This window comes from Sinocyclocheilus grahami, unplaced genomic scaffold, assembly GCF_001515645.1.
Source record: "Sinocyclocheilus grahami isolate Dianchi unplaced genomic scaffold, SAMN03320097.WGS_v1.1 scaffold47.1, whole genome shotgun sequence".
Lineage (NCBI taxonomy): Eukaryota > Metazoa > Chordata > Actinopteri > Cypriniformes > Cyprinidae > Sinocyclocheilus > Sinocyclocheilus grahami.
Genome location: NW_015505226.1, coordinates 3,596,092 through 3,622,783, shown reverse-complemented (window position 1 = coordinate 3,622,783; position 26,692 = coordinate 3,596,092). Strand labels below are relative to the sequence as shown.

General features: G+C 41.6%; 1 protein-coding gene across 1 annotated transcript; it reads left to right on the top strand.

The window, feature by feature from the left end:
- Positions 1–1,283: 1,283 nt before the first annotated feature.
- LOC107582813 (helicase SRCAP-like) lies at positions 1,284–26,548 on the top strand. Its single transcript, XM_016268834.1, has 34 exons — positions 1,284–1,302; positions 2,414–2,495; positions 2,807–5,691; positions 5,933–5,974; positions 6,643–6,894; positions 7,023–7,208; positions 7,308–7,448; positions 7,578–7,773; positions 11,356–11,525; positions 11,695–11,782; positions 11,878–11,967; positions 12,274–12,450; positions 12,562–12,788; positions 12,881–13,058; positions 13,163–13,299; positions 13,446–13,615; positions 13,772–13,964; positions 14,168–14,304; positions 14,495–14,681; positions 15,515–15,684; positions 15,801–15,940; positions 16,033–16,248; positions 16,330–16,494; positions 16,661–16,834; positions 17,966–18,277; positions 18,393–18,556; positions 19,143–19,453; positions 19,557–19,759; positions 19,912–20,081; positions 20,891–21,087; positions 21,210–21,324; positions 21,423–21,542; positions 21,658–21,837; positions 21,879–26,548. Exons 3-34 carry the CDS (start codon positions 3,262–3,264, stop codon positions 24,954–24,956), a joined length of 10,716 nt encoding a protein of 3,571 aa, XP_016124320.1. The 5' UTR covers positions 1,284–1,302; positions 2,414–2,495; positions 2,807–3,261; the 3' UTR covers positions 24,957–26,548.
- The last annotated feature ends 144 nt before the right edge of the window (positions 26,549–26,692 follow it).

The window sequence follows — 26,692 nt, the reverse complement described above, 5'->3', positions numbered from 1 at the left end:
GAGGGAATTGACATGGCGGGACAAGCTGACTTTCAAGCAATCGGGTGCTGAAAGTATTTATCGGGTTTGTAAGGTTGCACAGTACGGCCTTCATTGAGCTGACTTGATTGGATCAACAGCGCATTTCATGTTTGTTATCTACTTTTGGTGCAACATAAAGAATTGCTCCCAAAACCTGAGCAAATCTGATGGGTTCTGATTTCTTGGTACTGCACTTTTGAGGCAGCGAGCTGAAAACGAAAGTGTCGTGTCACTGCAAGTGAAACAACAACCAAGTTATCATTTTTGTGCGTTACTTTAGCCTCCGGTGTGTTTAATGTGAGCGCTTTTCATATAACATTCCGAATTAACAAATGTATTACTAAAATAATGAAGATTCGCGAATCTAACAAAACCTGAGCAAATCTGATGGGTTCTGATTTCTTGGTACTGCACACTTTTGAGGCAGCGAGCTGAAAACGAAAGTGTCGTGTCACTGCAAGTGAAACAACAACCAAGTTATCATTTTTGTGCGTTACTTTAGCCTCCGGTGTGTTTAATGTGAGCGCTTTTCATATAACATTCCGAATTAACAAATGTATTACTAAAATAATGAAGATTCGCGAATCTAGAATATACAACGTACCACAGAACAGCCTGTAGATTTGTTGACTGGACGTTAGTGGATGGAAAGTCCAACTCATTTGTGTGTATCGGTTCTTTCGAATCAAAAACCCGGTTTGAGAACCGATTCAGTGAATCTTTGTCATCCAGTGGTCCCATCTCGGCGTGGCATATTACGTGCTGTAAAACTTGAGTGAAAGTTGCATGCAGACACATATTGCTGTTAATTTCCTTTTTATATTACATTATATTAATACGTTTATTTTATTGTAATTTTATGTAGCCTAATGTGTAATGTCAAGGCATTTGGAGCCCAAATATAAACAGCATACATCAGTACGATAAAGCACTACATATATCTTGCCAGTTTTACAAAGTTTATAATACAATCATAAGATATCATTTATTAAAAGAGCAACTGTTTCGTATACTTTCAGTTAGAAAAGATCCGACTCGGCATCTGGCGTTTCTGTGTAGCTTGACCCCGCGCGGTGACGTCAAGAGGTCGCTTCTGTAAAGGGTGTAAAAGAAAATGACAAGTACTACGTTTATGTTTAGTGACAAGTCTTTAAAACCCCTCGATATGGATTATAATGAATAATAGTTTGTTCTTGATCATTGCACAACTTCTTATGGAAGCCGAGGTGTGCACGCGCGCTCTTTGCCCGAGCGGTGTGTGTTCAGCGCGCGCCTGAGACGGTGTGTGTAACGTTATTTATGTATATGTCAGTGTGTTTGTCTGAGTCAGAAAATTATATAATAACAGACGCCCTCTCACGAACTATTACACAGAACAGTTTAGGACTGTAGCTCCCTGTCTTTTAAGCGCCAACAACAAAAACGAAACGTTATCGTGTCGGCTCCATTGTAACGTCTGTGAGCTATTAGCTTTGCCTAGCCTGCTAAAGGCCCATGTGTGTTCGCCCGCCTCATGCATACAGAACTGCCGGCTCCATTTGTTATCCGTATTCGGTATTAAACGTCAACCGCCATCCTATCTTCTTAAGTTTATAAGCAGTCGTAGGAGAATAACGTCCGATTCAGCGGTAAGTCATCGCTAAAGGCTAGCCGAACGTGAAGCGCCCGCACTGTTGTAACTATAAGTTACTGAATGAGACTAATGTTAATTGTCCTGCTGTACAGCATTTTTATTTTTAACATTTAAGTAACAAGGTGTGCAGTTAATGTTCCAGTAAAACACGACACTATTTTCTTCATATATGCTCTAGTCTATGCATTCCTTTAGTATAGAAGCCGGCTGTTTGGAAGATTTAATAGTAGCTCAACGTTCTAATGAATTTACTGTGTTGCTAAACGAAAGTTTTCTTCGTAACTTTGTAGATCCAGTCCATGAGAAACGCTCTTTTTACTTGTGTTTGCTCTGAATTGTTAGGCTGCTCTTGCATTTTAACCACTGACTACGTATAGCAGAAGAGTTTTGAGGAATTCACATAGTCCTGCTGCAGCTTATTCGTCTATATCAGGGGTAGGCAAGTTCGATCCTAGAGAGCCGCAGAGTTCAGCTCCAACCCTAATCAGACACACCTGAACAAGCTAATCAACGTCTTCAGGATTACTAAGGCTATAGGCAGGTGAGTTTTTTTTTTTCAGGGTTGGAGCTGAACTCTGCAGGACTGCGGCTCTCTAGGACCGAACTTGCCTACCCCTGGTCTATACCTTGCATTCTAAGAAAGCACTTTTTCCCCCTCATATGTCGGATCATGCTCTTGCTGTTTCTTTAGGATTTTAGGTTTGATTTTACAAATAGATGATCTAATGCATGAAATTTACTCCAATTGTTTATCTTTAGATCCTCAGATGCAGCTGTACCCTTGATCTCAGCATCCTGGAAGTGGAAATCACGGAAGAGACTGGTGCTTCATCACATACAGGTATTTATTTAATCATTCCATTTAAGTTATATGTTGACCCGATCGTAATCCGTGGCTGGTGTACAGTTACACAATTTCTGTGGAATAGTAATGTCTGTTACTCATAAAATTCTTACATTTTCCACCCCTTGCTTCTCTGGCTAATTCTGTAATGCTTTCAGATGCTAGTGAGAGTGCTGTTGTATCAGCTTCGATGTTTAAATACTTCCTGAAAATTTTTATTGTTTATACGTTCATCTAAACATTTGTGTCATGTATTTGTGCATTTTGTAAAGGGTTAGTCACGCCACATCTCACTTCTGTTCTTTCAGGTTTAGTGTGTAGCAGTGCCGGTTCTAAAGCAGGACAGTTTGGGGAAGAGGCGGTGCAGCAGCGCACCTGTCCGGCAGTGGCTGTGCTGGGTGGCACCGCCGTGGTTGCGCAGAATGTGGCCCGGCCTCCCCAGCATGCCCTGCAGCCAGTCACAGCTGCCACTCTACCACCATCATCGGTTGATGTCGCCACTGGATCGCAGCAGAAAGGAGACTCAAAGGCTGCATGTAAAGAACAGACCATCGCTTACGTTCAAAGAAACAGCGGCACCGAGGAATCAGCGGAGATATCAGCTGCCCAAAGAGGACTGGTGTCAGCTACTGCTGAAGACACACAAAACCTTACAGACACATTGGAGGGTCAGACTCCCCCAGACAGACTTTTTGAGAGAGGGACAGATTTCCTTTACGGGTGTAACACAGAGCAAGCAAGCCTTGCATACAGGGAGACCGATATGGCGGAAGGATCCGGCACAGGCCGCTGCCAAGATTGGATCCAACCCCCTGGAGATGCAGGGGGTGTCTCTACCTCTATTGAGACAGAAAAGGGACCCTTGCCTCCAGAAACAATCAAATTGGACTACAAGAACATGTCTGGAAAGCACGCACCTGAAGAAAGCCCCTGTGTCCCAACAACAAAAGTCATCCCAGCAGTCTCAAGTGCAGTTAAGACAACACGCAGAGACATGGAGCAGCCCCAAACAACTGCCCTTTTTCAGACAAATCAGACTGCCACATCTTCTGTGTTTGGCATCCCACAGAAACAAAGTACGACAAATTCAGCAAAGCAGGATTGTAAACTTGACTCTAAGGAGGCTATGGAAGTTGTCACGCAAGATCTGGCTAAAACAGACAAAGGAGCAGTTAGTCCAATTAGACAAACCTTGGGAACAAAACAAGGTAATAGTGGAAATTCCCTTTGCTCAGGATATGCATCATTAAAACAAGGAGGGGAGCACATTACCCTCATCAGTGGAAATAGCATGCCAAATGACCCTGATAAGGGCAGCTGTTATCCCCCGGAGGACTGCAGTAAAACACAAAAGGCTTCACAAAGGACAAAAACACCTGGTGTGCCCACCCCGCCGGAGAATACACAGTGTGTGCAAGAGCTAAGCTCTCCGTATGTAAGTTTAAGTGAAACCCCCAAAATGTTTCACTTGGGTAAAGAGACTAGTGCAAAGGAGGGGCAAGGAAACGAGAAAGTCCCTGTAGCTGGTCATCTGTGTTTTAATGTGGCTGCTAAAGAAGTATTTCGCAACATTTCTGTTGATGAACCAAAACTGTCAGGGCATGGGACATGCACTGACAATGTACAGGTGAATGAAAGATCACAAGTCATGGTTTGCGGCTCTTCTGATGTGATTTTGAAGCAGAATGACAGTGCCAATCGAATAGAAATATCCATGTCTTCAAATCACCATCAGGATGGGAGCGTGCTGCTCACACACACGGAGAACTGTGTGACTTTAGAGGGGCTAGAATCAGATCAGCCAAATCTTTCTGACTGTATGGTCCAACATGTACAAGAGTCCCTTCCAGCTGATCATAAACTCTCACAGATTCAGATATGCCTGAATGATACTGCAGGTGTCATGAATGTGGAAGAGAGGCAGGAAGTGAGTGCAGAGGCTCTCAGTGCTGTTGAGGTGAAAGATTTGATCGATGTAGGTATTTTAATGCAGCCAGATATGGAGGATACCTGGCTGGTTGTAAGCGAAATAGATGGGCAGTCTGAGCATACAGAGATGGAGGTCAGCGAGGAGTCTCTGGTGCAGTGCCCTGAATCCCAGTCAACTGTTGCTGTATATGAATGCACTGTGCCCTGCTTTACATCAGGTGCCCTTCACGGTGATGTTAAGCTGCTGTTAACTGACAAAGAAGAGGAGAAACCAATGGAAACATTGATGCAAGACTTGCAAGCCCAGAGTAATCTAGGGAATCAGACCTCATCTTGTCCTGATGCACTCAAACCCACAGAAGAGTTACTTACCATGCCCTCTACGCAAAAAGAAGAATCTATAATTGTCAAGCAAAATGATGATTCAAGTCAGACTGATCTTGCAAACACGTTGACAGGGTTAACATGCACGGTGATGGACGTCACACTTGACTCTGTGCGAGAACAGCAAGAATCTGGTGTGGTGGAAAACACACCAGGTGTGTCATTAATTTCATTGTCTTGTGGCACGATTGATCCAAAGCTACTGATCTTAAAGAAGGCTGACAGCCCTGCCCTTAAGCAACCTTCTTCCCTGTCTGCTAGGATCTCAACCAAGCAGAACTCACCTGTCCTGGCTGGATCACCCAGTGATGGATTAAATAAAGCTTCAGAGTGCCTTGCTAAAACTTATACAGCTGCATCCTCCACCATAAAGGAGGATGCTATGTTGCCTGCTGACCGCCCTGTCTCAAACACTCTCTCTCAGTTCTCTCGGACTGTTTCCAATTCTAATGTACTTTCACAGAACAGCTCTGAGAAAGAAAACTTAAATAAATTAAATAGTTCTGACAAGTTGCTTCAAAACAAATCCTCTGCTAACACTTCATCAACTTCAGTACAACTCCATAACTCACAAAGCCACCTTCCTCCTCCTGCTGGAGATGTGTGGGGTACTGTATCCAGTGTTGTCCCAGAGGGGAATCGGTGTAAACAGTCTTTGGCTGGTACACCATGCCAGGATTCAATGTCTTTGGGGGGTGATCTGGAGCTGGAGCAGCAACAGTTACCGGATGAACTTTTGTCAACAACGCAGGATGCTCAAAACACCATCCTGGAGCCACTTGACGCTTCTATAGAAGAGAGCAGCGATGGAGAGGTTGACAGCTCAATGGAGGTCCAGAATGAGGATAGCAATGCTACGCCCAGTCCAGCAGCGAACAAGGTAAAAGCAAATAAACTATTAACTGACCTATTATGACTTTAACCATGATGAAGCAGTGATTTAATTTGTTGTATTTGATGTACATGTTTAGTCACAATGAAAGCATCAGAAGTAGTCAGCAAAAGTGTATTTATAATTCAGATGTTTTTGAGCCTGTGTACACTATCCATAACCGTTTTAAAGCCACGATCTGATGCTAGTGCACTTCTTGGCTGTATATTGAGCCATGTGTGTTTTCCAGCGTGGGCAGAGCAGGACAGACAAACAAGGCTTGTTATTGAAGGTAAGAGGTGTCAGGCATCCTTCAGATCTGATCATTGCAAGCTGATGCAATGATTCTGCTTCTTCCAACTAGTGGTTGACCGATATGGGTTTTTGTAATGGCAAATACTGTCATCTAGAAAGTGGGGTACCCAATAAAAATTCTGGTATGTAGGCTAAGAAAATGCATTTTTAACTAATATGCGGACACTGAAGTGAACACTTATTTTACCCAATATTTAAATTCACAAAAAGTGGGAAAGTAAAACTTGTGTTCAGTAAGCCAGGCTGGCATGGTTTTTGGTAAATGCCAAAAATCTAAAAAATACCATTTTATTGACCTGGAATATATATATATCGGTCTATCACTGCTTCAACTCACTAGTTTAAAAAAATCCTGTTTTTTGTTGTTGTTTTTTTTACAAGTATAAATCTACAGGAAAACAGAGCTGAGTGTATGAAACTATTTCATCTTCTATCATCTTTCTATCATTCAGAGTAGCATGTATTATTTAGCAATTAGGAGAGAGGCTATTAGATGTTTGCTCACCAAGATGTCCTTGTAGACCAGGCTGTTTTTATGAAGCTCTTTTATCTCTTCTTGGGCACTCTATCTCTTTTTGTACTCCATGCTGAATAATATTGTGCAGTTACGCAGTCAGACACACTGTTTTATTTGTCTTTCCCAAGGTTTGCCAGTGGATTGCAGGCAAGGTTACAGCAGTCTCTACCTCTTCCACCTCCCCTGTTCCATGTCCATCTCCCTCATCTGGTGACTGGATGCGTTCTCACACAGGCAGGGCCTCACCAGTACGCAACTCTCATGGCAGAAACATGCCCTCCACTTCGTCCCAGGGTTATGTTGGCTGTTCTCAGTCAGAGCAAACAACCACACTGAAATCCACGCCAAAGCATACAGATATGGCAGAACTGGCAAAACATGTAAGAGAAGGACACATTAAAACGTTTACTTTCAGAAATACAGTGATATAATGGTTATAAGTGGATGTTTATTCTTGTATTTTATTTATTTTATTTTTATTAACAAATTTATTTTGTACTTTTAACAGGAAGCAGAAATAGAACATCGTACCCTTGCACTAAAACGTGAAGGTTTCTGGTCCCTAAAACGTCTGTCTCGTATAACCGAACCAGTACGGCCCAAAGTGCATTGGGATTACCTCTGTGAGGAAATGCAGTGGCTCTCTGCAGATTTTGCACAAGAGAGGCGATGGAAAAGAGGTGTGGCCCGAAAGGTAAGAAACGGTACATTCATACTGTCCTGTTTGAAACGTGCTATTTTTTTATGTTGTGATAATAGAGCATCTATCTCACCAATCTGAACTCATTTTCAGGTAGTACGGATGGTGATGCGCCACCATGAGGAGCTGAGACAGAAGGAAGAGAGAGCAAAACGAGAGGAGCAGGCCAAACTGAGAAGAGTTGCTTCTTCTATTGCCAAGGAGGTCCGTTCCTTCTGGAGCAGCGTCGAGAAGGTGACTTTCAGTGAATTTTGTTTATTTATTTATTTATATTTATTTATATTTTGGGATGAAACCTTTATTGTATTAAAAACTTTCAATGATTCATACTTTAAACTCTTTCCCGTCCATTGCTGTACACAGGTAGTCCAGTATAAACAACAGTCCAGACTGGAAGAGAAGCGGAAGAAGGCTCTAGATCTTCAGCTGGATTTCATCGTGGGTCAGACAGAGCGTTACTCGGACATGTTAAGTCAGTCCCTGCAGGCTGCTCCTGTACACAGTTCAGACACTGCAGCTGTCTCCAAACAATCACAGCTAAATACTGTTGATGAAGATGGTGAGGACTGACTTTACTTTTACTGTTTTAAAATTAGGGCTGAACAATTAATCGAAATCGAACTGAAATTGCGATTTGGCTTGATGCGATTATTGAATCACAAAGGCTGATTTTTTTATTAAAATAAATATATGCACAGCGCCAGTAGTAAATGCTGCTCATCTCTGCAAGCTTAAGCTGTGCAGAAAGCTGTGATTGTCATTCGCATCTTGTCAGGGAAGCACAGTTCTGTGATCAGTAGTAAATCTCCATCCGAAGGCCAGAGGGTGCTCTCACGCGGAAACTCCAAATATGCCCCGCATAAACAGAAGATTTAACTGCTTTCATTAAGGCCTCATCCACACGGAGACGCATTTAGCTGTATACACATAAATTTTGTATCGTTTAGGTGTTTCATCCAGACGGATCCGGCGTTTTGGGAGAGTGAAACCGATATTTTTCTAAACCGGGTCCCAGAGTGGATAAATCTGAAAACGCCGCCCTTGCGTTTTCGTGTGAACAGTGAATCCGTATATTTTCTGAAACGATGGCGTCATCAGCCCACGTCTCGCCCCAAGTCAGACACTGCTACGTCACGTACATAAATGTATTGTTCCATGTTCGTTTGTATATCGCGTGCAAGGTTTATGTGCATAGTCCAAGTCTTCTCCGTTTTTAGTGTATCTCTGTGGCAGAATTGCAGCGCCACATGCTGGTCTGACATGTATACTACATCGTTTTGTGTCGGTTTCGTGAGGATGCAAATATTTCTTGAGAGGAGGTGAAAAAAAAGATTGGATAGGGAAAGCTCTGGCTTAGTGTGGACGTAGCCTAATTCAACGTGACCAATAGGGTTTGGCTGCAGACATGCACTTACACTCTCAGATACCTGTGCTTCCGCAAGTGACGTCACTTTCAACCTTTTTTTTAAATTAAAAAATATATATTTTTTTTTACATTGAATCTCTCAACATTTTACAACAGTAACCAGGTGGTGAAGACAAGAAAAAAAGAAACAAAATTACAATGTCACTTGCAATCGCCACCTGCACTCTTCGTTACCTGCGACATCATTTGCAATCAACTCAAATGGTGCGTGTTGCCAATGGAGACGAGACGCTGTGGTGGTTAAACGATTAAAACTAATTTAGTACCATAACATACAGGGTCCTGCCAAGTCACCTGTTGGAGAAAAAGACAAGACACGCAAATCCGTGGCCACAGAACAGCAGGATATGAACACAATACGCGAAGTCTATCGTTAAGCGTTATTCGCTTTTTTTTTTTTAAAGCATGACTTAAGTATCCACATACCATGGGGCCATTTTGTATACAGTCTTGGCCAAAGGTTTTGGCAGTGACAAATTTTCTTTTGCAAAGTTTGCAGCTTAAGATGTTGTGGTTCGTTCACATTGTTTCTAGATTATTGTGTAGCGTGATCAGATGCATTTAAAATAATTGCTAAAAGCTTCGTTGGCCAAAAAAATTTACATTTTCATTAAAAAAACATTTTTCACTCTTTTTTTTTATCCTGACACAAAATGACCAGCTAACATTAATTGACTAATTATATCAGCAGCACGTGTGAAAGTCTGAATAAGTACTAGTCAGGTTAATCACTATCATACTAAGTAGATTGTAAGGGCAGACTGATTGCTATAAAAGGAGGGAAGAAGCACTTCCAATCATTGTGTTCTTGTTAGCAATGGTTACCTCCAAAGAAACATGTGCAGCCATCATCACTTTGCATCAAAATGGCCTCACATGCAAGCAAATTGCTACAAAGAATATTGCACCTGAAAGAACCATTTACCGGATCATCAAGAACTTCAAGGAGAGAGGTTCGACTGCAGTGAAGAAGTCTTCAGGACGTCCCAGAGTGTCCAGCAAGCGCCAGGACCGTCTCCTCCTGAGGAGTCAGCTACGGAATCGTGTCACCAGCAGTGCAGAGCTTGCTCAGGAATGGCAGCAGGTTGGTGTGAGAGCATCTGCACGCACAGCGAGGCCAAGACTTTTGGACACCGGCCTGGTGTCAAGAAGGGCAGCAAAGAAGCCACTTTTCTCCAAGAAAAACGTCAAGGACAGACTGAAATTCTGCAGGAAGTACAAGGATTGGACAGCAGAAGACTGGTGCAAAGTTAATTTCTCTGATGAAGCTCCCTTCCGACTCTTTGGGACATCTGGAAAATCTATTGTTCGGAGAAGAAAAGGTGAACGCTACCATGAGTCCTGTGTTGTGCCAACAGTGAAGCATCCTGAGACCATCCATGTGTGGGGTTGCCTTTCAACCAAGGGAGTGGGCTCTTATAATTCTGCCCAAAAACGTTTTCAAGAATAAAGAATGGTATCAAAACGTCCTGCAAGAGCAACTTCTTCCAACGATCCATGAGCAATTTGGTCTGTGATCTGTGCATTTTCCAGCATGATGGAGAACCTTGTCACAAAGCAAGAGTGATAAAGAAGTGGCTGGATCCGTGGCCAGGCAACTCCCCAGATTTTAATCTCATAGAGAACCTGTGGTCAGTCCTCACAAGTCGAGTGGACAAGCAGAAGCCCACAAATTATCAACTCCGAGAACTAATAAGGCAAGAATGGATCGGCGTCAGTCAGGATTTGGCCCAGAAGCTAATATCCAGCATGCCAGAGCGAATTGCAGAGGTTATGAAGTACAATGGTCAACACTGTAAATATTGACTCATTATATTTTTTTGCCAATAAAAGCCTTTAAAACTTATGATATTCTTATCATTGTTTTTCAGTATACCATAGAAACATGTGGAAAAATAATATACAAATACTGAAGCAGCAAACTTTGCAAAACACAAAATGTATGTCACTGACAAAACTTTTGGCCATGACTGTACATGTAGATTGTGCTGTATTAAAATGAGTGAATTGAAAATCTACTCTCGTGAGTGTTTTTGTGGCAATAGGTTTTGATATATTTTTGACCACATGATTCAGGAAGTTATTGCTTTCACTTTGTATTCACTTAGTTTAGACAGCTAGGCTGCGTTCCACTCCACTTTTAGACACGCATTCGCAAACTTCCCTAAGCACTTCCCCTCGGGGGAATCCCCGCTGCCTTTTTGAAGTGCGTTCCACTTCGTGAAGTGGACGAGGGAAGTTTATATAGACAGACCCTCGACCCCTCGATTTTGACCGAGGGAGCGAGTCTGCTTCATATGCACACGTCAAGCCACTCCATAGACCACAATGCAACACGATTGTGATGTCATCGCAGATCGAGTTTAATTTATCCCCACCTCAAACAAACTCTATAAACTCTATAATATATAAATATTTTTTTTTTAACATTTATAACAGCCCAAACATACCTATATACATATAGAATGCTGCACCAAACAAATTCATAAGGGAAAAATTTAAACAATAAACCAACTCCATAGCTGATTCTAAGTGATCAAGGGCTTAGGACGTTCCAGTTCAGCCCATTCCAAGGGTTCTGCCGGAAGTGGGCACTCATGCAACGTAATCAATGACATACATCCGAGTAAACGAGACGGAAGGAAGTTTGCGAGTGAAGGGCATAAAAAAAAACAGACTGGAACGCAGCCCTAAATTGTCCCTTTTCTGCTGCAGATAGAGACTTTGAGCCACCTTGTGAGGAGGATGATGATGAAGAGACCATAGAAGTAGAGGAGCAACAAGAGGGAAATGATGCAGAGACACAGAGACGAGAGATAGAGTTACTAAGGGAGGAGGGCACTCTGCCTCTGGACCAGCTGCTCAGTACTTTAACTTTACCCCAGGTACAGCAGTCTCCCTGGATCAACTCCAAAACAGCTGGTTTTACGTAGTCATTATGTTACGGTCTGGACTCTCCAATTAATGTGGTGATTATGGTCCATCACTGTTCACATCCGCTTGTTACAGTCTGGCTTTTTTTTTTTTCTTTTTTACTTAATTTTAATTGCACAGGACGTTGAATCAGAAGAAGAAGCCTCAGATACTACATCATCTACGGTTGAAGAGGAAGACAAAGAATTTAGTGCCAATGAAGAAGATGGTTAGTAGAGTTTTATTTAGATAGACACTTAACTTGGGTATCCTATTGATTTGAATGGAAATATGCAACTTGTGTTACTTTATAATTATCTTCAGCGGAAGATGAAGAAGACACAATTGCGGCCCAGGAAGTTATTGAAGGAGATGGAGACCATGCAGAGGAACTTGATGACCTTGCTAGAGAGGGTAAATTAAATACTGAAATTCTTTTCAGGCATAGCAGTGTATTTTTATTTTTATTTTATTTTTAAATAAACAATTACTGTTCAGAGGTTTGGGGTCTGTAAGATTTATTATTGATGAATAATTTTTTTAGAATCTTTTGAATCATTATAAATGTCTTTACTGTCATTTATCAATTGAACATAAGTGTTAATTTCTTGGGGGGAAAAAACAAGACCCCAAACATTTGAACTGTATAATGAAGAGTGTTTAATTTAAGCAGTCATTTCCTGAGGTCATATTGTCACTTGAGGTTCCTTTGTTTCACAGGGGAAATGAGCATGGAAGATCTCTTAGAAAAGTACAGAGGAGCGTATGCCTCTGATGTTGAGGAGCCATCAGCCTCAGCGTCACCAGACTCCTCAGAAGAATCAGAGGGAACTGAGGAGGAGGCGGAGGAAGAGACGGAGGGAGAGGACAGTGCTGATGATAGTGGCTCCTCCTCAGGTGAGCTGAAGTTTATGATGATAGAGCCACTGAAACCTATGAGCTGTTGTATGAAGTGACCAAATGCCACACATTATCAACCTTTCTTACTGTGTTTTACTCAATATTCAGATTCCCAAGCGGCTGTAGACAGTGATGAAAAAAAGGAGGATGAGGATGTGCAGGAGAGTGATGATGAGGATGACAATGATGGAGGAGAGGGAATGGAAGTTCTGCTGAGAGAGGGAGACCATAGTCCTGCTGTACCAACATCTCCCCGACCTAAGAAAGAAATTAGCCACATTGCTGCTACTGCCGAGAGCCTTCAACCTAAGGGATATACACTGGCAACAACAAAGGTAGCAACACAAACCTTCAGAAAAACTGGCTGAAGAACACTTAGTTTCTGTTTATCCTTAACTGCACTTGTGTGGTTTCTTTTTAACACAAGGTCAAAACACCAATTCCATTCCTGCTTCATGGTACGTTGCGTGAGTACCAGCACATTGGACTGGACTGGTTGGTCACCATGAATGAGAAAAAACTCAATGGCATACTTGCAGATGAAATGGGGCTTGGCAAAACCATCCAGACCATCGCTTTGTTAGCTCATCTAGCATGTGTAAAGGGTAATAAGTCCACATAAGTACTCCTTTCCCTATGATGTGTGTTGAAAATATAGTGGATATAGTGCAGATGAACAAATATTTTCTTGTTTTTTTTCCTTTTATAGGTAACTGGGGTCCACATCTGATCATTGTGCCCACCAGTGTAATGCTCAACTGGGAGATGGAGTTGAAACGTTGGTGCCCAGGATTCAAAATCCTCACCTACTATGGTAGCCAGAAGGAGCGCAAACTCAAGAGACAAGTAATGAATGAAATAATAGTTCTTATTACAAATTAAGATATTTTAAATACACTTCCACAAAACTCTTTAAAACAATTATTGTGAATTTTAGCCTTTCAATCCTCATGATTTTATAATTGGTTTTCTCTCCTTTTTGTTTTTGTAAGGGCTGGACCAAACCCAATGCTTTCCATGTCTGCATCACCTCGTATAAGCTAGTACTGCAAGATCATCAGGCTTTTAGACGTAAGTCTTGGAGGTACCTCATTTTGGATGAAGCCCAGAACATCAAGAACTTTAAGTCCCAGCGCTGGCAAAGCCTGCTCAATTTCAACAGGTACTTGTATACATTCATTTCTTTGAAGGACCTGATCATTTATGAGTCCCATTCTGACTTTTGTTTCTTTACGTTTTATGTGGAAAAACTCATTTAATGATTAGGATGTAATGAGTTTATTTTATTCTTTCACTCATTTCTCTGTCTTCCATGCAGCCAGAGGCGACTGTTGCTCACTGGTACCCCTCTCCAAAACAGTCTAATGGAGCTGTGGTCTCTTATGCACTTCCTTATGCCGCACGTTTTTCAGTCCCATCGTGAGTTCAAGGAGTGGTTCTCAAACCCACTCACTGGGATGATTGAAGGGAGCCAGGAGTACAACGAGGGCTTGGTCAAACGGCTTCACAAGGTAGTACCGGTTTATGAATCATGTAGGAATTTTTATGTAATTTATTGCATTTATGGAAGCAGCACAAACATAGTTCCCATGTTTTTCTTATGATTTTTGCCTGTGTTTATTACAGGGACTGTAATATTATTACTGTAATATTACAGGGAAACATTTAGGCATTTAGCTTTACATAAGTTTCCTACATCTCTCTCTCTCTCTAGGTGCTAAGACCCTTTTTGCTTCGAAGAATCAAAGCAGATGTGGAGAAACAAATGCCAAAAAAGTATGAGCATGTTGTGCGCTGTCGACTCTCCAAAAGACAGCGTTTCCTCTATGATGACTTCATGGCCCAGGCCTCGTAAGTAACCAGGGCAAACAGACATGGGTGGAGTAAATAAAACAGAAAAGGCATTTTTCCTTTGTTGATGATAACTTCCAAACTCAGGCCTTGGATGATAATTGATTGACTAATTTATTCATATTTCAGGTGTTAGGTTACGTTTTTACTTACTGTCTTATTTTTTTTGCCCTGTACCATATACTCCCAGGACTCGAGAGACTTTAGCCAGCGGTCATTTCATGTCTGTGATCAACATCCTGATGCAGCTGCGGAAAGTGTGTAATCACCCCAACCTGTTTGATCCAAGGCCCATACAATCCCCCTTCATCACAAAGGCCGTAGTCTATTCTACTGCTTCACTGGTTCAGCGGGCTCTTGAGACCTCACCTTTTGAGGTAAATGATTGAAGACAGCATTTACTAAACCCTGACTGTCCTGTGTGCCTGTTTAGATATATCGGGGTGTTCAATCCTTGTCCTGGGGGGCCACTGTCCTGCTGTGTTTAGATACAGCCTACCCCCAACACGCATGAACGTTTCTAGTAATCATGAAGACAGTGGATATCCAAAATTTCCCTATACCCTTATATAGTGCTATAGTGAACATTATCGATTGCACTCATTCAATCCCACAATGCACCCCAAAAATGAGTGTATAACCAATGAACTAGCTTGCAGCTAGAGAACACCCATGCACTGTGAGTGTCAGTATTTGCTTACTCATTTTCATTCAGTCATTCAGTGGACTATATTGTTAATGAAAAATTATATATGGGGCAATTTCAGATACACCCTTCTATTAGCTGGTTCAGGTATTTCATTGGGATTGAAGTTAAACTTTCCAGTATTGTGGTGATCCAGGAGTAGGACACCCCTTATCATTAATTTTTTCCATCTAGGGATAGGGGGTGGGCAATATTCCTGAAATGTAAGTTTGGTGAAAAGCACTATACAGATAAACCTTTTCATCATTATTTGGGACACTTCCTGCTCTGTATTTGTTTTTTTGTTTTTCATCATTCCCACATGTAAATAAAGTGGTCCTCTCCACTGAGTGCATTAATGTTACAGTGACATACATGGTAAAGTGATATAAATGGTAAAATATCTATTGCTTGACACATTTTTACACATTTCTGTTTTCAGGAAGTTTCTAATGTTTATTCTTTTATTTATTTTTCTGGACCCTCAGTGAAGGTTAATACAAAAATGTCTGTTTTTTTTCAAAGCGCTGTGACTTGTCCTTGTTTGACCTGATTGGCCTGGAGCAGCGTGTGTCTAGATACCAGGCAGATGTTTTCCTGCCTCAGAGGAAAGTGACACATCAACTTATTCAGGAGATCATGGAGTCCCCTGATCCTCCTCCCAGACCGAAGCCTGTTCGCATGAAAGTCAACAGGTATGTTGTTCAAAATAGTCTCAAACACAGTTTTGACGTATGGTATATATGCTTGAGTTGATTGAAGATATTCAGAATTTGTCTTAAATTTTTGACATGTTCTTGTTTCTCTGCAGGATGCTTCAGCCTGTTCCTAAATCTGATGGGCGTTCATCAGCAAACAGCCCTCGTCCTAGCACCACAACGGTTCAGACTCCAAAGCCTCTAATTACAGAGGTCACCCCTTCCCAAGCTCCCTCCCAGCCAGCACCTCTAGGTCAGTTCAAGGGGCCAAGTCTAACATCCTAATCAGCAAGTGTGTCACTCATGTGATTGCAGGAAGAGAAAAACGTTTTATTCTCATTCCAGTTTGTCCTGTTACTCCTGTTGCTGCTCCAAGAACTCCAGTGGCTCCTAGCAACGTCCCTTCTGCACCTGCAGTCAGGCCGCCAGCCCCCCAGCCAGTAACTGTACGCCCCTCAGGACTGTCCAGCATCACAACTGTGTCCACTCCCCCTCAACCACCAAGCAACATTATGACTCAGAGGGTCCTTCTCAGCCCAGATATGCAGGCTCGTTTGCCATGTAAGTCCATTTTATCACACTTAATTTTTTCATAGCGATAAACAAGTTAAATTATTTTCTTTGATTTGTCAAAATGTACAGCCGGTGAAGTTGTGAGTATCGCTCAGCTGGCCTCCCTGGCTGGCCGACCAGTGTCGTCCTCTCAGGGCAGTAAACCAGTCACCTTCCAGCTACAGGGCAACAAGCTCACACTCTCTGGGACTCCTCTGAACCAGGTTCCTGTTCCTCAGCCACGACCCATCCAAGGTATCCATTGCCTTCCACATAAATAGATGAATAATCTGTGTGTGTAAATAATCCACTACCTGCTGTGGATAGGTTTCGCTTTTTTTTCCTGCACGCCTTCAGTCTTTCTTTGAGTGTTTGGTGTGGTCTATGGCCTAACACTTTCTTCTGTGGTTGTGCTTTTTAGGAAATGTAATGCATCTGGTTTCCAGTAGTGGGCAGCACCACCTTATTAGTCAGCCAGCTCAGGTGACAGTTCTTCACACAGTTAGTCAGTCAGGTAGCAGCTCAGCAAATCCCCACCCAACCAGCACAATCCCAACCTGCTCTGGACTAGCAGTACCTTTCACCGCTACTCAAGGTACTGGCGCTGTCCTTGAGTTCATCCTTGTTTGGGTACAGCCTGTATCCTGGGTACCACACTACCTGTTACTCAGCAGAGCATGTGCATGGGTATTCTGGCACAGGGTTTTTTGTTTTTTTTCCTAACTGCATGTGACCACTTATTCGAATGGTTTGTTGGCTACTAACTCAATAGGTCCTGTTGAATGAAGGTATTTGAAATAGATAAGTGCAAACACCACTGCACATTTTAAGTCAGATGTTGTAGAAGGCACATGAGGTTTGAGATGGTTTGGTTTTTATTTTATATAATTGTTCTTTATTTTACGATTGAGTGGATTAAGCAGTGTTCTCATTTCAGAATTTTTCCTTTTCTCATTTTCCATTTTATTCTGTTCCTTTAAGTCTAATGTATGCAGGTTACATTTGTGAAGTTGTAATTTTCCATATTTCACCAGAGTTAAGAGACTAAATTATTGCACTACTGTTTAAGATGTTTGGGGTCAGTTTTTATCTTTTGAAAGGAAAAAAAATTATTCAGCAAGAATGCACAAAATTGGTAAAGTGACTGTAAATACATTTATAATTTTCCAAAATATTTCCATTTCAAATAAATGCTTTTCTCTTGAACTTTCTATTTCATCAAGAAGGAAAGAAATGTATGTACATCAGCACAACTGTAATGTGCTGAAATGTAAGTAGCGCAACTGTTTTCAACATTGATAATAAAAAAAATCTTTCTTGAGCACCATATTGAGCAGATTAGAATGATTTCTGAAGAAAAATGACAAGACTGGAGTAATGAATGCTGAAAATTCAGCTTTGCCATCAAATAAATAAATAACATTTCAAATATAATTATTATATATAACAGTGTATATATAACAGTTATTTTAAAGATTAGTAATATTTTTTTTAATTTATTAAATGCAGCTTTTTTTTTGAGCATAAGAGACTTCTTTCAAAAACATTGTAAATAACAAAAATCTTACCGACCCCAACATTTGGACAGTAGTGTATTTAATAATGCCGGAAATTTAATTGATAGCTCTGCTACTGTAATCCATTGTCTGGTGCCCAGTCTAACTGAACTTTCTTTCCAGGTGAAATACTTGTGTAGTTTCTAAACTCTCCTTGTTTTTAATTGCAGTCCCAACACCCATGGTAAGTGGACCTGGAATTGTAAAGATTGTTGTACGCCAGGCACCAAGTAAAGAAGGAGGGTCAATCCCGACTCTGGCTGTGCCTCCTTCTCCTCGTCCTGCTCCTCCTCAATCGGTCACCCTTCACCCACATGGTACTTCAAGCCCTGTTCTTAGAGCACCCACTGTTTCACAGCCTCCACAACGGCCTCCGGTTTATGCTGCTCCACCTCGAACTGTTGCTTCCTCCCAGACTCCACCTACTCGTCCTGTATTGAGAGTAGTGCAGGGACCACCACCACCAGCCCCAGAACCAACAGGTAAGTTGAGCCCAGATGTGATTTTGAGAGTTTGTGACCGAAGTTCAAGCAAAATATTAAGAAAAAAGAATATCAAGTAGAACAATTAAGCAATTCAGTACTTTGTACTTTTCAGTAACAAAGGCAAAATCATCATCAGTACGTGAGGACAGTGGTAATGATATGATTACATTGCGCATGAGCACTCCTAAGCCTGCATCCTCATCTCAGAGCAGTGGGTCAACATCTCAGCGTCCCCGTGTTCAACCGCCACCTCCACCACGTTCCCCCTTCTACATGGTAATAAATGGAGAGTTAATCTTAAATTGATTTATTAATTCTTAAACTCAAAATGATGCATAACACTGTTTCCACTTTAAATCTCAGTTTAGTCTTCTGACAACCCACATCAGAGGGTGTAACACTTTGCAAATATAGATACCTCACTGGTAAACTGAAGCGCTCTTTTAACTTAACCAAACGCATTCTATATGAGATAAATCAGATATACATCAAATAAACACAATATTACAATGTACAATTGCACAAAAGGCTGCAAACGAACAGCGCGCATCTGAAGTGTCTCTGAAGGAAATAATGCATTATTTATCGGCTTTAAGATATCGGCCAAATTTTCTTATCAGGCCGATACCGATAACAGAAAAAATGAGCATTTATCGGCCGATACCGATATGGTGGCCGATATATCGTGCATCCCTACTCTTAACGCAAGCATCAGTAACTACATCATAATGCATTTAGGTCAGAGGAAATTGCATATTTGCACAGTATTTTAACGCTTATTTTTGGTATATAACTTTTGTGATCTATTAGTTGTTTGTCTGTATCTGTCCCATTCACATATTTGTTACTTTGGTTTTGACAGTCATGGCTTGCAGACTGCCGAAAGGCTCAGCGAGACAACCGAATCTCTCAAATCATGCGCATCAACGATCTGCACTGCAGTGCTAGCCCTGTGTATGGCCATGAGGTGCTGGACTTTCTAACGTTCCTCCCAGGCCCTTGTCCATCTCCACCACATCCTGTTATAAACAACTGGAGCTACTCAGGTTATAGCTCCTGCCTCACTGCTCAATCACACCATACCAGTAGCTTCCTGGAAAAGAGCCACGTCCTGAAGGAAGCCATCCACCACTCAGAGGAGAGGCTTCAACTTCTCTCTGAGATCATAGAAAGGTAAAGCTCCCAAACTTGCACTAAACTTGAATTTAGAATTAAATGTAAAAATTGCAGCTGTCAATAATAGTGCCACACTTAAATGCGTGCCCTCATTCCACAGGTTCACTTTTGTCATTCCTCCAGTGGAAGCAAAGCCTATCACCATGCACACTTGCCACCCACCTCCCTCCCTCAGACACCAGCAAGGCCATATCTCCTCTGTTCTATCTTCCCATCTCTCCCCACTTACACAAACGCTCCATCGCATCCAGTGTAACATGAGGACACATTTCCCTGACTTGAGGCTTATTCAGTATGATTGCGGTAAGTACTGTGATCCCAGTGCAGTGTGCATTTAAGGATTTCATTCTTATTAGATTTACCATGTTTATACATAATAAACATTTGTGTTGTACCAAAAAATATAAAATCATAAATAGAAGAGACCATTTAATTGGCTGTTTATCTGTGTGCAGGTAAGCTGCAGACACTCCACCTCCTGCTTAGAAAATTGAAGGCAGAAGGGCACAGAGTCCTCATTTTCACTCAGATGACACGTATGCTGGATATACTTGAGCAGTTCCTCAACTACCATGGGCACATTTACCTACGGTTGGATGGAAGTACACGTGTAGAACAGAGACAGGTAACTCTAGTACGCTAGACCAGTGTTTCCCAACCGGGGTGCCGTCTGTCAAGTGCAGGTGCAGTGTAAAAAAATCATTTTTAAAATATTTTTAAATTGCTAAAATGTTCAAAAAAAGCATCTATTATATAATATCCATTTCTGATGTCGCCAATAATTAGAGATGCCGAAAATTAGTTCACCGCTCAGGTTTCACTTTCACGTGGTGTGATGCTCTGTGTATTATCCCGCTCTATGCGTGTGTGCTCCGCTCAGTCGCTCCACTCGTATACCGTTCATGCGAATCGGAACAGCAAAGTCCACTAAAAAATTGAGGTGACCGGAAACATCGATGTAGTACAGTATTGTTTCTGTCTGCAATAGCCCTACTGTGTTGTAACATGATGTGGTATATGGGCAACTCTGGTAACGCTGCCCTCTCATTCATTGATCTGTGAGCCGCTATGTTATGCTCACATGTTCTGATAATAATAACTTTCTAGGACTAAGCATTATTTGGATAATTGGTTAAAAAAAAAAAAAATTGTCTCTTCATTAGAAATTAGCCTACTGATTGCCACCATTGATGGACAAATTTTTTTAATAATATAAAAAATATCTGTATGACATTATATTCTGCATTTCTTTCCTGTTGTACCGAATATCTATACTTTTCAAATTATCATATCGAAGTTAGAAATTTCCAAAGGGTGCCGCGACAAAAAAACGTTTTGGAAACACTGCTTTAGACACTCCAGTACTCTTAATAGTGTGTTTGTGATTTTCATATAAAATATGTGACATTATTGGAATGATTGTCTACCTTTCAGGCTCTGATGGAGCGCTTCAATGCAGACTGTCGCATATTCTGCTTCATCCTGTCCACCCGCAGTGGAGGTGTAGGTGTTAATCTGACTGGGGCAGATACAGTGGTGTTCTATGACAGTGATTGGAATCCAACCATGGATGCCCAAGCTCAGGACCGGTGCCACAGAATTGGACAGACAAGAGATGTTCACATCTATAGGTAACGGAAAAACTAAACACTTTTGTACATTTAGTAAATTTATTTTTTTAAACAAATGCTTACAATTTTTTAAACAATATACTGATATTGGAAGCACATTGACATTGAAAATATTTCTTTAGGCTAATCAGTGAACGCACAGTTGAAGAAAATATTTTGAAAAAAGCCAATCAAAAGAGGATGTTGGGAGACATGGCAATTGAAGGTGGAAACTTTACCACTACCTTTTTCAAGCAGGTATGGCTTAATTTTAATCTTTTTTTTTTTTCATTGTGAAATCCTAGCCTGGATTAAATTTTGGAAGGATTGATTCCCCCATTGTCTCGTTCCCACAGCAAACTATCAGGGAGTTGTTTGATATGTCAGAGGGAGAGAGGAAAGAGGCTGAATTGAGTGTGCCTCAGTCAGATGATGATGAGTCTGTAAATAAACAACAAACTACTATTTTGGAACAGGTAATTTTGAATATATAATTTTTTTTGTATTGCATATATTCATTTGTTTGCAAGAAATTTGTTTCATTTGTTACAAACCACTGAAAATGTTATTTCAATGTGTTCCTAATACTAGGCCCTGTGTCGTGCTGAGGATGAAGAGGATATAGTGGCTGCATCTCAAGCCAAGGCTGAGCAGGTGGCTGAGCTTGCAGAGTTTAATGAAAACATCCCTCTGGATGATGGTGACAGCAGAGACCAGGAAGAGGAGGAGCTCTCCAAGGCGGAGCAGGAAATCGCTGCTCTAGTTGAACAGGTAGCCATGATAGTTATTCCTTTTCTTTATAGAGTGTTTAAGTGCCCACATCCTTAGCTTCTTCACCACCACCACAAGAGCAGGATCAGGCCTCCTCTCCATTACAGATTAGTCCAGGTAGAGGGCACCACCCTTGTTCCCCAGCACACCATTCACCAGATATGCCTGTCCTACGGAACTTACCAGTACGCCGAAGGCTTGAGACAGAGTCTCGAATGGCTGCACAATTAGGAGAGCAATTTGTAGGACGAGGTAGAGGGGTGGATCGGAGATCTGCTTTCTCACCAAAGAAACCAGAAACAAATTCAGACAAGGATAGGGCTGCTCCAAGTGACTCTATGGCAATGAAGCGCAAGAGGGGCAGGCCACCTAAAACACCCCCACAGGCACTAGAGCTGCGAGAAGAGAAGACACCAGTAACCCAGAAAACCAGTCCTGAGCAGAGTCCCTCTCACTCACCAAAAAGGAAAAGGGGTCGTCCCCGTAAAGATTCCACCACAACTACAAGCTCATCCCCATCTTCTCCTTCTACATGTGCTCCTTCCTCCCAGGAGCCTAATTTGTCAAGGTCCAATGTTATGCCTGTGACTTTGCCTGCTGTCAGTAATACTTCACCAATAAGCTCTCCACTCAACCCCACTTCACCCTCAAATGCTGCTGAAGTATCATCTTCTAAACTAGATTCTGAAACGAATCAAAAAACTACATCTGATTTACTGTCTTCTATGCATAGAGACTCTCAAAATATGTCATCGTCTACATCAGAACTTGGTGTAGACTCGCATGGTGAAACTCACACCAATCTGAACCCCATAATTGCATGGATTGACTCTGACACCAGTACATTTGAAACTTCCCCACACAACACTTCACCAGCAACAATCTCTCAGACATGTACAGCTTCTTCCCCTACACTACATCCTCCAAGTCCTCTCAGAGAGCCTCCCACTTGTACTGTCTCCATCCACGAAGAGGAACTTGCCCATACACCTGTACTTTTTGAGACCAGTGAAATCACAGCATCTTCAGAGCCTTCAAATGTCTCCGCGGCTGCTGTAGAAACCAAGGAAGTTTCACTCACAGTTAATCAGCAAAAAGATAATTTGCAGTCCTCAAATACATTGACTCAAGTCACTTCACAGCCCTTACACAGAACCAGTACAACTGAAGACTCTCCACAAACCTCTATAGAACACATGTGCAGTATAGATGTATCTCTTACTCCCACTCATCAGTCATCCACCCAACCTTCTCCTTCACCTTCTTTGACTTCTGGGATTAAGCCAGAATCATCTTCATTTAAATTGGAGGCACAAGAACCTACTGTTACACTGACTGTGTCAACAGTCCAACAATCCACACCTAAGTCTGATCAAACTTCTGTTCCTCCCTCACAACCTCAAACTACAGACATCGAAGCAGCAACAGATTCAGCACTTGAATCTCACAAAATGTCTTCAACGTCTTCACAATCTCCATCTACCACTAATCAGATAACTAATTCTTTGTCCACATCCAATTATACAGATGCAGATTCTTCTCAGTCCAAAAACATGCCAGTGGAGACCATGGCTGATAATCAAGAAGGCCAACATTCACCCAAGGAGGAGGTTGTAACTGAGGAAGAGGTTGTGACTAGGGAGACCGAGAAAATGGAAATAGACAGTGTTGCTGAGGATGATGCAGGAGAAAAAGACGGCATCTTATCTCAGCTAAAAAGAAGGAAATCAGTTAGATTGCCAAAGGAACAGACACCTGGTGCCTCAGGAGTTGCCTCATCAAATTCAGATATCGAGTCCCATGATGACCCTAAGATTGATGGACCTGATAAGCCATCAGAAGAGGAGTCAAGAAAGTATAAAGAGACCAGAACTTCTGCCAAAAAACGAAGCATCAGTAGGCAAAGCAGCCAGGAGTCAGTCCGTTCCTCTTCCCCATCTTCTGTATCCTCCTGTGGAACAAGATCATCCCAGTCCAAAAAGGCTGGAGAGAATAGGAGGCCAGCTAAAAGGAAACAGGAAGATATAAAGTCTGAAAAAGAAAAAAATGAAGAAGAGTCTGACAAAAAGCACCAGTCCAACTCTTCCTCTTCTTCTTCAGACTCTGAGGAATTAAATAGCATAAAAAGATGTTTGACAAGATCGGCTCAAAAGAAGTTGGAGAAAGGTGGCGTGATTGCTAAAAATGAAGAGAGCAGTAAAAGACAACAGGGGAGTTCAGACAAGAAGGGTAAAACCACCAATACCACAGAAGGGGAGTCCAGTGGTGAAACGTGTTCAAGAGGAGCCCGGAAATCTGCAGGCCCACAACCCAATACTGTAGCCTCCCCTGAACCTGAGGTACTGGGCAAACGCTGCTCAGCCCTTAATGCTGCTGCCAAGCTCTTGGCAATGAGGGGAAGAGGACCAGACACACCCAGCCCCAGAAGTAAGACTGCTGCACAACAAAGCAAACTGCTGTCCTTTGAAAAAAGCAGTAAACCCAAGGGTAAAACAGGACAGGACTCTCCCAAGATGTCTAACAGTAAAGCAGGGAGTGGCAGGCAAACCCCCAATCAGTCAAATGAATCACCACAGTCCTCTTCTTCTGCTCGATCCACTCGGCAGCGACCGGGCAGCCTTGTTCCCCCCTTGGAAACAGAAAGGGTTAAAAAAGAAGAAAAGAAAAAGACATCTGATCAGAAGGAAGAAGGTGAAGATGAAAATAGAGAGACTAGGTCTTCAGGAGGCCATAGTGCCTGCAGTAGTATAAGTAGTGAAAGAGGAGCAGGCAGCAGTAGAAGTCGGAGTAGCAGCAGCAGCAACAGCAGCCAGCGCACCCACAGTTTGAGCTCACGGAGTACAGAGCCCACCCGCTCTCGTTCCAGGGCAGCATCCTCTGGTAGTGATACAGAGAGAGGCAAAAGTATTTGGCATAAGAGTGATGGAGGCAGAGGCAGGGAGAGCAGGAAAGAGAAGAGGTCCCAGAAGCAGGACAAACTTGAATTGAGTGCTGGATCCAGCGACGGGACCCCGAACAGGGTTCTCAGGAGTGTAGCTGCAATAGCAGCTGCTCAGGCACGTACTCCAGCTAGCAACACACGTTCTTCATCCACCCAAAACCGGCACTCCAAGACGTGATGGGTACAGAGAAATTATCTTTAGGTTTAGACAAGAACTATTTTTTGGGAGGAAAGTGGGTCAATTTCATTTAAAGGCCATGGTTTAGCTGTATGAGACAAGACGGCGGAAAAAGAGATCTTTTGCACATTGTGATTAGATCTGACCTCGCCTTTGCCCTCTCCGCTATCTTAAGTCAAGCCATTTATAATGTGGAAAGGGTCTATAGATTCAGGACAATGATGAAGATTTGGTCACCTATTTAAAAATATGTCCTAATAATTTGAGTTAAAACCTGGATAATATTTTACCCTACCACAAAGACTTTGGAGCTTCAAAGTAGCTGGGCAAGAGGCAAGATTTATTATTTGTTCACACTATGTACTGTAATCATAAAGACTGGAAGTACAATGTGAAGTATGTGTTAAAAGATTGGTCGCATAGATTGTACACTTTTTACAAAGTTTACGAGTGCTGCAAACGGTATTGATGAGGAAGAAATTAATTAATGCTACATTGAAATTATTTAGTGGGGATTGTACAATTGTAAAGTTTTTAGACTGTTGCATTCTGGAACATTTGTCAGCTGTTTTGACAATTTTTTTTCAAGTCAGTTGATAAATTATGAAAATATCTTTATCTTCCAGGGTATGAAGAAGAGGGCAGGTCTAAAAAATAAAAAATTTAAATAAAAAATGTGATTTTTTTTTTTCCCTCTGCACTATGCAGGAGTTACTATTTGCTTAGATCACTTGTCCTTTGTAATGTTTCAGTCCTTTACTTTAAAATTCTGCTGCTGCCTGCTTTTCCCCATTTGCACATCTGAAATGTCCCAGACATTGGAGGATTGCATTGTTGGTTAGGGTTTTCTTTTCTTCAGAACATCAACTTGTCAGTACATCTTTACTGTTACCTTACTGCATTTTGTAAGCTCTAAAGTAAGTGTATCTCTTGAGCTTGTGATGAATCTTGAAATTTGCTTGTCATTTTGCTTTATATCAGTACAGAAATGGGAGACAACATCTTGCTATTTTTCTTATCTCTTTCCCAAAGTGTTAGTCATTATGATCATCTTTACACATTAAATTGTATTCTCAAACACAGAATCTAAAGGAGTTTGATCAAATGAGAGTGCCTGTTGATCCACACAAGGATCCATGTTAACGTATAGAAGTTTGGTCATCTGTAGTGCTTTAAGTGTAATAAGCTCTTCCACCCTTCTTTGTAACAACACAATTTCTGTCTATGTGCAACCAAAACTGAAATCAGTTCTCCAGTGAAATTTGCTACTGTCCGCTATTTTTATTTCTGGAGTATTGGTCCTTTTTATGAATGGACCGATGCTGGGCCGGTAGGAAACACCTGAAAGAGCTTAAGAGAAATATCTTATTTTTTTGCTGAACATTGGCAGTCAAGTGAGTTGCAAGATAGCTTTCTTTGCCCTTTTTAGACAGAAAGATGTGTGGGGGGTATTTAGTAGAATATGGTGATGGTCTTATTTTTATTTGTCTCTATTCTAATTTGTTACATTCCTTATGTTCCCTTGTAATTCCACATTGTTTTACTTGAAAGATTGAAACAAAAATGTAAGTTGAATAAAAAGACCAAAAATACACTCTCCTTTGTTGATGTCATCGTACTTATTAAAATTGTAAATTACTTGAAGCACGAATTTCTTGATCTGTGTGTGTGTGGTAACAGTTCATCCGATGTCAACAAGACTCGAACAGGATTGATGATCCAAAAAAAAAAAAGAT

Excerpts from the sequence above, each read along its gene's own strand:
- LOC107582813 (XM_016268834.1), top strand. The coding sequence starts at position 3,262 with ATGGCGGAAGGATCCGGCACAGGCCGCTGCCAAGATTGGATCCAACCC. Across the intron at positions 7,209-7,307 it reads AAAGAGGTGTGGCCCGAAAG|GTAGTACGGATGGTGATGCG; the intron begins GTAAGAAACGGT and ends ACTCATTTTCAG. Across the intron at positions 13,300-13,445 it reads AGCGCAAACTCAAGAGACAA|GGCTGGACCAAACCCAATGC; the intron begins GTAATGAATGAA and ends TGTTTTTGTAAG.